Genomic DNA, 17329 nt, shown 5'->3' with positions numbered 1-17329 from the left:
GGCAGCTTACAGACTTGCATTGCCGCCGAGTTTATCAGCTGTGCACCCAGTGTTTCATATGTCCATGCTTCAGAAGTATCACGGTGATCCATCTCACGTGTTAGACTTCAGCACTGTCCAGTTGGACAAGGACTTGACCTATGAGAAAGAGCCGGTAGCTATTCTAGACCGGCAGGTTCGTCAGTTGAGATCAAAGAAGTTCCCTTCTGTTCATGTTCAGTGGAGCGGTCATCTTGCCGAGGTAGCTACCTGGGAGTCCGAGTCCAATATGCGGAGCCGTTATCCCCATCTTTTCCCCGACTCAGGTACTTATTTTCTATGTCCGTTCGAGGACGAACAATTGTTTTAAAGGTGGAGGATGTGATGACCCAAAAGGTCATTACTTGATTTACAAGTAAATTCTGCGTTCCTTCTTAAAAGCCTCCTTTTATCTCACCTCGATTTGCGTCGCAGTCCGGGCGTATATTCAGAACGCGTTAAAATTTGATAAAATTGCTAATTTGGCCTTAAAATTAAATTTAAGTTGACTTAGGTCAATATTTTGGGTAAAAGGATCTGGACCCATGATTTGACTGTCCCAGAGGGTCCGCAAAAAAATATGGGACTTGGGCGTATGCCCGGAATTGAATTCTGAGCCCCAAGCCCGAGAAATGAATTTTTGAAGAAAATTGTTTCACTGAAATTTTAAGAGTTTTTGGAAATTTGAATGTATTTGAAATTAATTGTATCTGGCTCGTATCTTTGTTCTGAAGCCCGGTATAGGTCTTATATGGTATTTAGGTTGAGCCTGTAAAATTTGGTAAGAAACGGACTTGAAATGACGTGAATCGGACCCTCGATTGTTAAAATTTTGAACTTAAGAGTTCTTGAGATTCTTCTTTGATTTTAATGCTAAATTCGTTGTTAAAGGTGTTAATTTGGCGATTTGATCGCACGAGTAAGTCCATATGTTGTTTTTGAGTTAGTATGCATGTCTGGTTTGGAGCCCCGAGGGCTCGGGTGAGTTTCGAATAGGTTTCAAGATGTTTTTACACTTAGAAAAGTTGCAAGTTTTGCTGTCTGAGGTGCTCAGTGATTTTGTTATTCACATTCGCGTGGCTTCTCTCGCGAAAATGTAAGGCGAGTTCCTCAGGTGTCAGATTTGTTCATCGCGAACGCAAAGCTTAGGATGCGAACGCGAAGCTTGGAGGGGGTTACCCTTCACGAACGCGGACCTGCTGTCGTGAACGCGAAGGCCTTTTTGACCGGGGACCGGGGGAAGGGATTTTGTTCTATGCGAACGCGGCCACTCGACCGCGAACACGAAGGCCATCTGGGCCTGACCCATCGCGAACGCGACAGGCCCATCGTGAACGCGATGAAGACATGCCCCGTCATTTTAAGACAGACTCCAACACAGATCTTATTGAGATTTAATATTGTGTCTCCCCTTGATCGATGTGGAGATAACTTTACATCTTCTTCAATAGATTACTTCTTTCCTATCAAGAATACAAAGAGAGAGCTTCAGAGAGAGAAAGGAGGGAGCAACCCCCCTAATTGAAGGTTTTCCCTTATTATATTTAGTCAAGTCACCCTTGTCCTTTACTTGGGCAGACGCCCTCTTGCCTCCAATATGTCTCGGTCGTCCCTTTAGGCGCTACTTCTTTCGACTCGACGGATGTCGGGAAAGAGATGCAGAGTGTGCTATGCTATCTTTCACTGCGCAATCACCTAGGCGGGGCGTTGGTTAGGTCAGTCGTGACAGTTAGATTTTGACCATTACAACCCTTACTCCAATAAATATGAAAATAAATTAATATAGTGAAAACAATAATAGTGATTAAATGAGATCAAGGAATAAATAAGTACAATTCAGTTTAATTATTTTTTAATTAATTATTTTTTAAAGTTTAAAGGGACAAGAGCGAGTAGTACTTACCTAGTTAAGTTTCCTAATTCAAAAGTAATTTTGAAAAAATAAAAAATACAAAAAGAGGAAGCCGGGTCATGATCCATCCGTTTCAATTTGGGTCGGGTATCAATTCTATATTTACAACAATTCATACCCTCAAATTTTGATTTTTTTCCCTCTTTAGCTGTCACTGCTCATCAGCTGCTCTTGCTTCTGCTCACGGCGAACTAGAAACTCAGCTCTCAATCCAAAACCCTAGCTCTCAATTTTCAACAATGAACTGTTCAAGTAACTCCCAATCCCTTCTATACGTACTCTTTATGCATTTTCTTCATACCTTTAATATATGCTTTTATGTTTTTATATCTGATTTATCGTTTTCTATGTTTTCTCAATTGTACGTGCAGTTTCCGGTGAGGTACCGGAAGTGCCAGTAGTGTCAATGAAATCTGGACTTATTTTTGAGAAGCGTTTAATTGAAAGACACATCTCGGTTAGTTTTTTTTATTACTCTCTATGTGTTTAGTGCGTGAACATATTTTCATGTGGTCTTCTTTTTCTTATTTATGTGGAAGTTGTTTTGTGTTGCTTATCTTAGTCATTAAAGTAAAATTTGAAGTAAAAAAGGTTTAGAATTTGAGAATGTGTATGAATGGAGGGTTTTATTTGTGCTTAGTAAAGAGAACGGCTTAAAATGAGGTCTTAGGTTCTAATCCCAATGGAGTAAAAAATACTAGGTAGTTATTCCTATCTGTCTAAGTTTTTGGTGGACATAGTTACTCGGTACTTGTACTGGTAGGAAGTAGCAGGTACAAATGGAATTAGTTGAGGTGTAAGCAAGCTGGCCGGGAAACCACTATCATAAACACAAAAGTAAATAGAGTTGCTTAATATAAAAACCAAATGGACATGATAAGATCGGAGTGAATAGTAGAAAATTCATATAGCTCCCATACTGAGTGTAATATTGGTCTATAAAGTTTAATATGATTGATTGATTGTAGTTACCTGGTATCTTTGCTGGTATAAGATACAGGTACCCGGTGGAATAGTTGAGGTGTGCACAAACTGGCCTGAATACCACCGTCCTAAAAAAATGATTGTTTGGTTGTATGTAAATAAAATTAGAACCCAAAGTTATGATTACGTAATTGCGACTAAGAATGTTGTTAGGTTGGATGATTCTACATTTCTACCCATTAGCACAAATTTGGAATTTATTGGTCTCTATCTCTTCGAACTTCCATCTCTGCCCCTCCTACTGAACTAAGAGAATTGACCTAGGTTATCTTGATAGCTAGGAGTAGGTTGATGTGATGTTCCCTATCTTTGACTTGGGCCAAGTCAGCTTCTTTTCGGAGGAAAAAAACTGAACAGAGCGATTAAATTATTTACACCTTAATTTTCAATTTGATCATTGGAAAGTTTTCCTAGTTTTTTAGTAAACAATATTATAATTTTTGTTTCAAAATATGTTTAATGTGGTGTCTAATGATTTCTAGGTATATGCTCCATTTTCTCATTTTATTTGTTGTAATATGGCACCCTTTTGTATTTTCTTTTTTGGATTATATAGAGAGATTGAAAACTTTTGAAGGGGCCAAGAATCAAGAGTTCATTGTTGCATTAAGGATTCTCTTTTGTCTACCTTGTATATTTGGTGTGTACATGAAATTCTGATTTGTATAGATGATTGTTTAGATTTCGGGAATTTTAATACGTTCTTGTATGATGTAGTTATGTAATACGATGCGAACTTGGAGTAACATTAATAAATACATTTGATTTATGGGACAAATATTTTGCATTTTCTCATGTTTGCTTGGTGTGTTCCTTCTATTTTTCCGTTTCTTTTTGTTCGTATAGGATTATGGTAAATGTCCGGTCACTGGAGAGCCACTGACAATGGATGACATTATTCCAGTTAAAACTGGCAAGGTACAAATCCATTTGAAGTTTATTAGCATGATTTGCTTGTAGTGTTTGACAGCAATTTTGAAGTTTCTGTACCATATGATGTCAAATGGGCTTTTATAGTGCAGCTTCCTTTACTTGGGACCTTTTGCAGATAGTGAAGCCCCGACCTGTGCAGGCCGCCAGTATTCCTGGGATGTTGGGAATGTTTCAGATAGTATGTATTTCTGATCCTAGATTTTCTGCTTCCGTTTTCTATGCATTACTTGCAACATAAATAGATTAAAAAAACTCTGAGGTGAGGCGTAGTATGAAATCAGTCTTTTTTGATAGGTGAAGTGTAACTTATATTGAATTACCAACAAAAAGGTAATGCTGGGAGGAGAACCAAAATATTGAGGCCATTACAAGTTGTATAATGAGCTAGAAAGTCTAAATCTAATGTTACTTTCCTTCCAAATGGCTCACCAAGTAGCAGCTGGAATTGTGCCTCTATAAGGAGATGAGGCATTGTGTAGATCCTTCCTATGCCAACTTTGAAGAAACTAAAATGTAGAAACAGGCATGCACCACTTTAGACCCATGATATAAAATTGAAAACGAAATGCCAAAACTGTGTTGTGTACTTGCAGTGAAGAAACAAATGATTAATGTCCTCTTCCTTCTCCTTTCAAAGGCAGCATTTGTTGCACAATCGAGATCACTTTATTTAGTTTTTTATTTCTTGTGTCTTTTTTTTTCTTCTTTTCTTATTGTTACTCCCGTTAGCATGTATGCAATATCTGATAGAAATTTAAATCTTGCACATTTTAATTTCATGTATACTATACAGAATTCTGTGTTGAGGTTGGTAGTTGGAGTCAAACGCGGATCTGTAATATTAGATTCCTTTTTAGTGCTATATATCTATATAAAAATCTTTATATTTTACATTGATGGGTCTAAAATCATAGTTTTTATTTTGTCTTATAGGAGTGGGATGGTCTGATGCTATCCAATTTTGCATTGGAACAACAATTACATACTGCAAGGCAAGAGCTGAGTCATGCTCTATATCAGGTAATAATAATATAGAGCATCTTTCAAAGCATTGAGACAAGCTTAAGGAATTTATAGAGCTCCTTTCCTCATTTATTGTCTTGGTGCAAATAAAGAATTCCTGTTTGTTTATATAGGTTGTTGGGCTTGATAGGGGTTCATGGATAGCCTTCCTACCATATCTTTTTAGCACTGTCTTTGTGAATGAATCAAATGATTTTACGACATCAAAATGCTCAATCATATTTCTCATTTTTTATCGTACTCTTTTGTATCTCAAATGTTTTCTCTCTCATATTCTATGATTGAAATATAGCCCTTTCTTTCATATTCCTCTGTTGCCTACTTGTTTGCCTCTTGTATGGACATGCATGTCTATCTGTTGCATTCTTTGCTCTTTATAGAAAAGAAGTATTCTTTGCTGAAAGTATCTGCCCTTTCTTGGCAGCATGATGCTGCATGCCGGGTAATTGCTAGGTTGAAAAAGGAAAGGGACGAGGCAAGAGCATTGCTTGCACAGGCTGAAAGACAAGTACCCGTGGCAGCAACTACAACTGCAACTAATGGTGATGCTTTAAGCAATGGGAAAAGAGGTCCTTGATTTTTTTAATTTTACTGTTAGGTCTATAATATGCCATTTTTCTTTCCATACTTGCTGATTTGTGTAATCAACTTGTATCAATAGCTGCTGCTGCGGAGGAGGAGATGGGTCCTGGTGGTAAGAAAATTCGCCCAGGAATATCAGGCGATGTTATTAAAGAGCTTCAAGATTGTAATGCTGCTCTTTCACAACAAAGGAAAAGGCGACAGGTAATATCTGCTATGGAAAAAACTCTATAAATCGGAAAGATGTTGTTATGGTGTTATTCTTTCCCCGCTCATCTTCTAGCTTATATGCTTTCCTCTTTTAAATTAATTGTATGAACATTTTAAAGTCACTAGTATATGAGTTATTTAGCTTTCCCCCAGTTTGAATGCAAAATGATTATACAACTTTTGTTTGCCACCTAGATTCCTGCAACATTGGCTCCGGTTGATGCTGTTGAAAGATATACCCAGCTGAATAGTTATCCTCTTCATAAAACAAACAAACCAGGCATTTTGTCTCTGGATATCCATTATCCTAAGGTATGGGTCCATCTTTATCTGGACTATTTTTATTGATTCTTTTTCAATTCTTGTTCATCTATTCGCATCCCTTTCTTGTTCATACACGACGCCGAGCAACTGATCATTTTGATTATGATTGTATCTCTGAACTACAGAAGTGGATATATGAGTCATTTTGTTAACAAAACTTCTGGCTATGTACAGTTGCCTAGGGTTTGTTGCTTCTTTGTTTCTACATGAATTGTGAGTGCTTATCTTAAGAATATCAGCAGTTTTCACTGGACTTCGTCCAAGGCAATAAGTTTTACAGTATCAGGTGCTTTGACTAAGGTCTTAAAAGTGAGCTGGTAATTTATATTCTTAACCTTCTCAAAAGTATGCATATGATGTTCACTTAATATCTGTTCAGTATTGTTAGAGATAGCTATGTAATTGTCCCACATTAGAATAGGAGTAGTATCCCCTTTGTATAGAGTGGCTATAAATAACACCTCTTGTATTGCATTACACACAATATCAATATATATCATATTTTCTCCGGTGCTTTCTCACATGGTATCAGAGCTATCGTGAGAGATTTATTGCTGTGCATAAATTCAGCGATTCCGTGAAGTGAAATCAGTCACCGGAACCCTTTTTCCGGTGACTTTCAAAGTTGTTTTGCGTCTGCTTTGTCTCGGTCAGTGTTGTGCAAAAAAAATCCAACACTACCACAAGAGTAGTCACTGTCTGGCGGCCAAACCCCAGTGAAAATCCTGGCGGTACTGTAGCTGTCCGAAGAAAATTTTCCGACGAAGTTCCGACGTCACGTGGGCCACCTTCCGGCCATTTTTTGGCGACGACTCTTCAAGACAGATTGTTTCCCTTGCAATTCCGAGCCTACCCATCCAGGTTACACCAAATTCCGACCACTTTTATATTTTTCCGGCGTGAATAGTGATTTCAAAAGTGGACTTCCGGCCATTTTTCGAAAAAGTTCCTTCAGAACAGTTGGGTTTTTTGATAATTTCGATCTTACCCCTACTGTTTTTATTTCATTCCGACCACTTTGAATATTTCCGACCACTTTGAATATTTTCCGGCTGCAACAGTAACTTTCCAACTGCTACAGTAGTTTCCTATTCTGGTTCAGTGTTCCTTACTCTATTTTCAGTGGATTACAGTTGATTATTTCTCTTATTTGGTAATAATTTACAAGATGTCTTTGGGAATTGATGTTTTTGGGTCTAAAAGCATGAGTTCTGGAAACTCTAATGTTATGATTACCTCGGAACCTTTAATGGGAGGTTCAAACTACTTAGCTTGGGCTTCATCTGTCGAGTTGTGGTGTAAAGGTCAAGGTGTGCAAGATCATCTGATTAAACAGTCTAGCGAAGGAGATGAAAAGGCGATAGCGCTTTGGGCAAAAATTGATGCTCAATTATGTAGCATCTTGTGGCGTTCTATTGATTCTAAGTTGATGCCTTTGTTTCGGCCATTCCAGACATGTTATTTGGTTTGGTCAAAGGCTCGTACCTTATACACTAATGACATATCTCGCTTCTATGATGTGATATCACAGATGACAAACTTAAAGAAGCAAGAATTAGATATGTCTACTTACTTGGGTCAGGTACAGGCAGTCATGGAGGAATTTGAGACATTGATGCCAGTTTCTGCTGTTGTGTCAAAACAACAAGAGCAACGACATAAAATGTTTCTAGTTCTTACACTCGCTGGACTTCCTCATGATCTTGATTCAGTACGAGACCAGATTTTGGCGAGTCCGACTGTCCCCACAGTTGATGAATTATTCTCTCGATTACTTCGCCTTATTGCAGCACCAAGTCACCCAGTGATTTCATCACAAATACTTGATTCCTCTGTTCTTGCATCCCAGACAGTGGATGTTCGGGCATCTCAAGCTATGGAGAATAGACGAGGAGGAGGTCGTTTTGGGAGATCTAGACCCAAGTGTTCTTATTGTCACAAACTTGGACACACTCGTGAAATGTGTTATTCCCTACATGGCCGTCCACCCAAAAATGCCTACGTTGCTCAGAGCGAGACTACAGGTAACCAGGGCTTTTCTGTATCTAAAGAAGAATATAATGAGCTCCTTCAGTATCGAGCAAGTAAGTAGACATCTCCACAAGTAGCTTCAGTTGCCCAGACTAATACTTCTGTTGCTGGTAATTCTTTTGCTTGTGTTTCCCAGTCTAGTACTCTTGGACCATGGGTCATGGACTCAGGCGCTTCTGATCACATCTCTGGTAATAAATCACTTTTGTTGAATATTGTATATTCACAGTCTCTTCCTATTGTTACTTTAGCCAATGAATGTCAAACTAAGGCATAAGGAGTTGGACAAGCCAACCCATTGTCTTCTATCACCCTAGATTCTGTTCTTTATGTTCCTGGTTGTCCTTTTAGTCTTGCATCTGTTAGTCGTTTGACTCGTGCCCTCAATTGTGGTATATTTATTGATGATTCTTTTATTATGCAGGACCCCAGTACGGGACGGACAATTGGTACAGGTTGTGAATCACAAGGTCTTTACTACCTTAACTCGCTCAGTCCTTCCACAACATGTCTAGTTATAGATCCTTTAGATCTAATCCACGTACGTTTAGGACATCTGAGTTTATCCAAACTTCAGAAGATGGTGCCTAGTTTATCCAGTTTGTCTACATTAGATTGTGAGTCGTGTCAGCTTGGGAAACATACCCGAGCTTCCTTTACGCATAGTGTTGAGTCATGCAGAGTCTGTTTTCTCCTTGGTTCATTCTGATATATGGTGTCCTAGTAGAGTCAATTCAACCTTGAGATTTTGTTATTTTGTTAGCTTTATTGATGATTACTCAAGATGTACTTGGCTTTTCTTAATGAAAGATCGTTCTGAGTTATTCTCTATATTCCAGAGTTTTTGTGCTGAAATCAAAAACCAATTTGGTGTCTCTATCCGCATTTTTCGCAGTGATAATGCCTTAGAATATGTATCTTCTCAGTTTCAGCAGTTTATGTCTTCTCATGGAATTATTCATCAGGCATCTTGTCCTTATATCCCTCAGCAAAATGGGGTTGCAGAAAGAAAGAATAGGCACCTTATTGAGACTGCTCGCACACTTCTAATTGAGTCTCGTGTTCCGCTGCATTTTTGGGGCGATGTAGTTCTCACAACTTGTTAGTTGATTAATAGGATGCCTTCATCTCCCATCAAGGATCAGATTTCACATTCAATATTGTTTCCCCAGTTAGCCTTATACCCTCTTCCACCTCGGGTTTTTGGGAGCACATTTTTTGTTCATAACTTAGCCCCGGGGAAAGATAAGTTAGCTCCTCGTGCTCTCAAGTGTGTCTTCCTTGGTTATTCTCGTGTTCAGAAGGGACATCGTTGTTATTCACCTGATCTTCGTAGGTACCTTATGTCAGCTGACGTCACATTTTTTGAGTCTAAACCTTTCTTCACAACTGACGTCACTTCTGCTGACCACCATGACATATCTGAGGTCTTACCTATACCGACTTTTGAGGAGTTTAGTATCAATCCTCCTCCACCTTCGACCACAGAGGTTTCGCCCATACCAACTTTTGAGGAGTCCAGTGTTACCCTCCTAGTTCTCCAGCCACAGGAACACCACTCTTGACTTATCATCGTCGTTCGCGCCCTACATCAGGCCCATCTAGTTCTCATCCTGCACCTGACACGGCTCCTACTGCGGATCCTGCTCCTAGTACACCGATTGCACTTCGAAAAGGTATACAGACCACACTAAACCCTAATCCTCATTATGTTGGTTTAAGTTATCATCGTCTGTCATCTTCCCATTATGCTTTTATATCTTCATTGTTTTCAGTTTCCATCCCTAAGTCTACAGGTGAAGCGTTGTCTCATCCAGGATGGCGACATGCTATGAGTGACGAGATGTCTGCTTTACATACAAGTGGTACATGGGAGCTTGTTCCTCTTCCTTCAGGCAAATCTACCGTTGGTTGTCGTTGGGTTTATGCAGTCAAAGTTGGTCCCGATGACCAGATTGATCGACTTAAGGCACGTCTTGTTGCCAAAGGATACACTCAAATATTTGGGCTAGATTACAGTGATACCTTCTCTCCAGTGGCTAAAGTGGCATCAGTTTGCCTTTTTCTATCCATGGCTGCGGTTCGTCATTGGCCCCTCTATCAGTTGGACATTAAGAATGCCTTTCTTCATGGTGATCTTGAGGATGAGGTTTATATGGAACAACCACGCGGTTTTGTTGCTTAGGGGGAGTCTCGTGGCCTTGTATGTCGCTTGCGTCGGTCACTTGATGGTCTAAAGCAGTCTCCTCGAGCCTGGTTTGGTAAGTTCTGCACGGTTATCCAGGAGTTTGGCATGACTCGTAGTGAAGCTGATCACTTTGTGTTTTATCGGCACTCTGCTTCAAGTCTATGTATATATCTGGTAGTCTATGTTGATGATATTGTTATTACGGGCAATGATCAGGATGATATTACTAATCTGAAGTAGCATCTCTTCCAGCACTTTCAAACTAAGGATCTAGGCAGATTGAAGTACTTTCTAGGTATTGAGGTTGCTCAATCTAGCTCAGGTATTGTTATTTCTCAAAGGAAATATGTTTTAGACATTCTTGAGGAAACATGGATGACAGGTTACAAACCTGTTGACACGCCGATGGATCCGAATTCTAAACTTCTGCCTGGACAGGGGGAGCCGCTTAGCGATCCTGCAAGCTATAGGCGTCTGGTTGGTAAATTAAATTATCTCACAGTGACTAGACCCGACATTTCTTATCCTGTGAGTGTCGTAAGTCAGTTTATGAATTCTCCATATGATAGTCATTGGGATGCAGTTGTCCGCATTATCCGATATATAAAATCGGCTCCAGGCAAAGGATTACTGTTTGAGGATCGAGGTCATGAGCAGATCGTTGGGTACTCGGATGCTGATTGGGCAGGATCACCTTCTGATAGACGTTCTACGTCTGGATATTGTGTTTTAGTAGGAGGAAATTTGGTGTCCTGGAAAAGTAAGAAACAGAATGTAGTTGCTCGGTCTAGTGCAGAAGCAGAATATCGAGCAATGGCTATGGCAACATGTGAACTAGTCTGGACCAATTGCTCAAGGAGTTGAAATTTGGTGAAATCAGTCGGATGGAACTTGCGTGCGAACTTGTGTGCGATAATCAAGCTGCACTTCATATTGCATCAAATCCGGTGTTTCATAAGAGAACTAAACACATTGAGATTGATTCTCACTTCGTCAGAGAAAAGATACTTTCAGGAGATATTACTACCAAGTTTGTGAGATCGAACGATCAACTTGCAGATATTTTCACCAAGTCCCTCACTGGTCCTCGCATTGATTATATATGTAACAAGCTCGGTACATATGATTTGTATGCTCCGGCTTGAGGGGGAGTGTTAGAGATAGCTATGTAATTGTCCCACATTGGAATAGGAGTAGTATCCCCTTTGTATAGAGTAGCTATAAATAGCACCTCTTGTATTGCATTACACACTATCAATATATATCATATTTTCTCCCGTGCCTTCTCACAAGTATTGTTCTGGAGAACTCATTTCTTGAGAAGAAAAAGTATTACTACGCTTGATTGCATTTCATGTTTAGTTGCCTGAGTTCACAATTTCATTTTAAATGTACGAAACCGGAAATGCTTATGATTTTTGTGCAACTCGCAAATCTATTACCCTTCTGTACATTCTCAAACATGGCTCCTCTTTTCTAGAGGTGCGCTATCTGATAGACTCCATATGTCCGTCTAAGAGGGATGTAAGTAGTAAATCTGAAGTAGAAAAGCTAATGATATCTTGATAGCCAATGTTATTGCTGTATTCCTGCTTAATCACAGGTCACTAACCTTTTATTAGGAACAAAATGTAGATCTAAGGATTACCTCTTGGATTCTATCAAGCTAAAAGCATTGTGGTCAATGAGCAAAAATACTTTACTGGTAAACTGTACTATATTTATTTTTAATGGGTAGGTTTAGTCTGGTGCTAGGACTTCTGCATACTTTTCGAGGATGTTCCCTGTTGTAGAATCTTCACACATTTAATTGCTCATGATAAATTTATTGTCAGATTTAAATATATGCATTGTGCTTTACCAAAAAATATAGTCACACTGTATTGGTGTCAAAGTGCTGTCACTTATCAGACACTGCATTTGCATCTTGTTATCTCGGTTAATGGTTATGTCTTCTTTCATGTAGAAGATGTATCACCAAACTTAATATTGGTAGCTCAATTTTTTTTTTTTTTTTTTTTTGCCTATCTATTAGGACATCATTGCTACTGGTGGAGTTGATTCAAATGCTGTGATCTTTGATCGGCCTTCAGGGCAGATTGTATCGACACTAAGTGGTCACTCAAAGAGGGTCTGTTATCTTTTTCCAATACATCATTATTTTATTCCAAGCAAGAATGTCTGATTCATGATATCCTCCTTTTCTGATATCCTGATTAATACTTATTTATTCATTAACCTTACCCGCAACGAATTTGTGGCTCATATTCTTCTTTTTTAGGTTACCAGTATCAGATTTGCTGCTGAGGGTGAACTAGTAGTTACTGGCTCTGCAGATAAGGTAAACCTGTTTGACTCTGTTTGATCGGAAGTTGCAATTGACTTGTTCCTTTCCTGTGTGTTGTTTTTTGGATTCAGTTGTCATGATCGTATTCTCATTGATAGTCCACTTCATCTTCTTCTTTGTCATTTAGAACATTTACTTCTCCCAGTGTTTCCTACCATATGGTGGTATGGGTCGGTAATAGTTGTTTGGAATTAATGAAACGTGGGTTTACTTATGAAGGATATAGAAATACATGGTATCCAAGATTTAACTGTGAAAGTACAGAATCTCTTTAAATCCGAAATATTTGGTGACAATTTGCTTTGCCACAAAATTATACTATTTGATATGCTTTAAAGAACAGAATGCTAAATAAAGATAAAGGGCATGTTGGTCAAACTTGTGTGTTCGTTAGTGATTCCTTTGTCCTTCATTTCTAGGTTAAGATCTGGTTGAGGTAGGATTGAAAAGTGGTACATATGAAACATAAGAACAGCTTTAGTTTCAGATGTTACTTATCAATTTAGATGGGTAAGTTAAATGCTGTTATTGCTTGAAGTTCAATTGCATAACTGGTGCATGTATTTTTTTTGCCTTCCATGTTCTATTGAACTTCTGCAGTTGACCTTTGCAGACAGTACGTGTGTGGCAAAGCTCTGAAAATGGAAATTATGACTGTAAGCATACTTTGAAGGATCACAGTGCTGAGGTACTTCATCTTGTTATCTCATTTATTAATACTGAAAGTTATGATGTTCTTTGGCTTTTTGAATATTTTAACAAGGTGCTACTAGTTATCCTGATTTGACGAATTAAGATGGATTATGGAAAACCTTATTTTGCTTTGTCTCTCAAACTTAGAATGCACTTTGTGGTTGGTTGCATTGATATTCGACCTCCGCTTTAGGTTTGCCATTTGGATGTTTCTTTCCTGGGCTGGAATGAAAGAGATCCGTGCCTAAGTGATGAAAAATTGGGATGGAAGTCATTCCATAGGGGCTGATGCTTAGTTGTATGATTATGGTTGTCTATGTTTCACCATGAATATTTGCGAGGAAGCAATATGAACAAAATTTGAGACAAGGAACAATTTTTAGCTAGAGAGAGGCAGGAGCGAAAAGAGAGAAGATAGCTGGCTATAGATGTCATTATTTCTTTACCAGAGCTAGCCACATTGTTATTTTCCACCTCTAAATACATACTTGAGTGGGTCAAAGGAAGGAACGCTCTTAACACCATTCCACATGCTTGTGGCAAAACCCTAAGATTTTCCGTGGAAATTGGTAATACCTTGTTCCCTGCCTTGTTTTATTATACAAGTTCTTCAGAGCACAAATATTACTTCGACTTAACAATATGGACCCACAACTGAAATTTTGGCTCTCTGTTAACTATAGTGAATCTTTAACGTTGATTTATCTACCAATAAATTCAGGTGCAAGCTGTCACAGTCCATGCAACCAATAAGTACTTTGTGACGGCTTCTCTTGATGGCACATGGTGTTTTTATGAACTTGCTTCTGGTTTATGCCTTGCTCAGGTATCTTGCTCCTTTGTTCTCTTTTCCAGAAACAATTTTCAGATTTCTGGGGTCATCAACTCTAAAGTTCTAATGCAGGTAGCAGATGCTTCAGAATCTGAGGGCTACACATCTGCAGCTTTTCATCCTGATGGTCTGATCCTTGGAGCAGGAACTTCGGGGGCTCTGGTCAAGATATGGGATGTAAAAAGCCAGGTGTGTATTCTTGAAGAGCTGCATAAGCTACTGATGTAATTCCTCTTCTATCTTATTGTTTTTACTGTTCCTCATCCTTTTCTTTTTTCTTTGGATTCCCTTTTGGTGCTTGCTATATAGGCAAATGTTGCAAAATTTGATGGCCATGTTGGAGCAGTAACTGCAATCTCCTTCTCAGAAAATGGTTATTTCTTAGCAGTGAGTGTTCTGTTACTGAATGAACCTTTGCTGACCATTCTTTTACCAGCATTAACTAAGTTTTATGATTAAAATTTTAACTGGTGGGTTTCCTTTTTTCATTTTTTTTTCAGACCGCAGCCCAAGATGGCGTCAAACTTTGGGATTTACGCAAATTGAGAAACTTCAGAAGCTTTACTCCTTATGATGAAGATACAGCAACTCAATCAGGCATAAATACTAACTGCATTCTACTGGAGTTTGACACGAAAAATATCTTAGAAGAGCTGTGTTAATCAAAAGAACTTCGCTAAGTGGTTTAGCAAAATTCGACTTTTAGTGCGCACTAAGCAGTTTAAAAGCCAAGTTTCTTGTTTTATATATGAACTATAATATATCTATGATTATACTATCTTTAGGAGTTGCATGTACATATGGATCATTTCCCTTTTGGGGCACTTCAACCCTTTTCTTTTCTGATGCTTCATAATGTTATGGTTACCTGTCAAACTTGCTTTTAAAGATAATTTTTCTACAAATGATATCTGAAATGTCTTTCATTACTGCAGTTTGTAATCATTTACTAAGATGATTGTATCTTCTATGGGAATTTCTATGCATTTAAAAACTGACTAGCTGCTTCTTCTGTACTTGCAGTGGAATTTGACCACAGTGGAAGTTATCTTGCATTAGGAGGCTCAGATATAAGGTAAGACTTCTTTACAAACTTCCCGTGCTGGTTACTGGATAAGGAAGGTGCATTACCCCCTTAGAACATCTGTTGTTCAAGTGTCCTAATTTTGCTTGAACTTATATTTTGTCCTTTGTCATCACCCTACACCTTACTGGGTGATCAATGAGGCTTTAGTTATTACCCCAACTAGAATGGGATTAAGGTGTAGTTGTCATTGCCATTGTTGTTACTTTGATTATGACTGTCCTCCATTCCAATTATGCATTTAAATGCTGATTGCTATTTGGAGCTTTCTGTTGATACATTGGAATTAATATCAACATAATTTTGCGCTGAATCAGAGTTCATCAAGCTGCAAGTGTCAAGTCCGAATGGAATCTCATCAAAACTTTCCCTGACTTGTCAGGCACAGGTAAGCTTTCTCTGCTCGCTCTTTTTGCCTATTTGTGCTTTTGATGTCCTCTGTTTCATCCCTGTTTATTAAAGTGGAGTCTGTTATTGTCTCATGCAGGTAAAGCAACATGTCTGAAATTCGGACCAGATGCGAAATACATAGCTGTTGGATCCATGGATCGGAATTTAAGAATATTCGGGCTGCCTGGGGAGGATCAATCAGAGAGTTAGGCTCAGTTAGAGGAGTTAAAAGGAGATAACTAGTCCTACAACTCCTGCTGCGGGGTCGGCACATTTATCTTCCAGGGTGAAGAAAGAGGTTGACAGAGATTTATTGTTCTTTCAAGTGTAACTTCAGTGGTTTTTTATTCAATATAGTTCCATTCTAGTAGGGGAAGCAGGGAAACATATTTACCACTAACATGGTATAATATAGAAGTGATGTAAAACAATTCTTGAATAGTGATATATCATTCATTCATATGCATCCGCTATCCATTTTCCATTAAAAACCAAGACGTGCTCAGGAAAATTAGAACTTGCTTAAGTACACGCAATTCGGACTCAGATTTTGAATACAACCTTCTGTCTTATCCTCCTTTCTGCTGATGTTAGCTCACGTTGACACACAATTTAACGACAGCAAAACTGTCTTCTCCGACATAACTGTTGGTTCTTCAGAATTTAACATAATTTAACATTGGGACCTTATTGGTGAGAGTAGCAAAACGGACCTGAATCAGTGAAGCATCGTTGATACAACTATCCATCCATCTTAATGCTGTTAAGGGAGGATTTTTTTGCTGTCTTTTGCGAAAAAAGGGGGAAAAAGAGAACCCTAGAAGTCAAAAATGCTCCAAGGCATCTTCTCTCTCCTTCATCTTCTCTCTCTTCTTCTTCCTAAGAGTCCACCACCCCGATCAAGAGCCAAGCTTCCCGCGTCCAAACCCCAGTGAAGTTCTCCGGCAACCGATGCCGAAAAAGCATTGTTTAGGGAGGATTTTTTTGCTGTCTTTTGCAAAAAAAGAAAAAAAAGAGAACCCTAGAAATCAGAAATGCTCCCAGGCATCTTCTCTCTCTTCTTCTTTCTAAGACTTCACCACCCCCATCAAGAGCCAAGCTTCCCGCATCCAAACCCCAGTGAAGTTCTCCGGCAACCGAGCCCTCACGCGCGGCCAACTCGCCTGCTTTTCCGGCGAGATCTCAGCCACGAGCCGGCGCGTGTGGCTTTTTCCGGTGACTTTTTAAACTTTTTTCTTCAGACAGCCTCTTCTCGAGGCTTTTCCGAGCCTTCCCATTTCAGTTTCACCAAAATTCGACGACATTTTCTTTTTTCGGCCATTAAACCCTAGATTCCGGCGATTGTTTCCTTTGTCAGTACTAGAAAACTTTCTTCCCTCCCTATAATACTGTTTTCACCCACTGTGAATACTGATATTCTAACCTTTGAGGCTTTTTTCAGCCAGATCTGCATTTAGAATATGATGGATTCTATAGAGAGAAGCTCCTACTTCTCTCTAGAATCTAGAAAACTGGAAAATATGTCGTTCATCAAAGCTGCCTCTTGGCCAGCCCTAGAACTTGGGGAAAGATGCCATCGAAAGCTTGACGTAGGGCAGGAGCCGCACTTCTCGCTGTCTGAGGAGCACACTCTCAAGCGCAAGGGTTTCTTGGAATCTTGTCTGATTGAGTCTTTCTCCAAATGGGTTGGTTCTCCAGAGGCTGTTAGGAACTGGGTAGCAGAGGCATGGAACGTCAAGGACGGGTTGAAAATATCGCAATTGGGGACACTCAATATC

General features: G+C 39.1%; 1 protein-coding gene across 1 annotated transcript; it reads left to right on the top strand.

Moving 5' to 3' along the window:
- Window positions 1-2067: 2067 nt before the first annotated feature.
- Window positions 2068-16017, top strand: LOC104212161 (pre-mRNA-processing factor 19-like). Its single transcript, XM_009761364.2, has 18 exons — window positions 2068-2182; window positions 2302-2387; window positions 3761-3832; window positions 3963-4025; window positions 4781-4867; window positions 5295-5439; window positions 5532-5656; window positions 5858-5974; window positions 12241-12336; window positions 12487-12546; window positions 13166-13240; window positions 13967-14071; window positions 14150-14266; window positions 14387-14464; window positions 14578-14674; window positions 15101-15152; window positions 15479-15549; window positions 15649-16017. Exons 1-18 carry the CDS (start codon window positions 2170-2172, stop codon window positions 15759-15761), a joined length of 1572 nt encoding a protein of 523 aa, XP_009759666.1. The 5' UTR covers window positions 2068-2169; the 3' UTR covers window positions 15762-16017.
- The last annotated feature ends 1312 nt before the right edge of the window (window positions 16018-17329 follow it).

This window comes from Nicotiana sylvestris, chromosome 10, assembly GCF_000393655.2.
Source record: "Nicotiana sylvestris chromosome 10, ASM39365v2, whole genome shotgun sequence".
NCBI classification, from domain to species: domain Eukaryota; kingdom Viridiplantae; phylum Streptophyta; class Magnoliopsida; order Solanales; family Solanaceae; genus Nicotiana; species Nicotiana sylvestris.
Note: the sequence above shows the minus strand (reverse complement) of the source record. Positions and strands in the feature narration are given on the sequence as shown.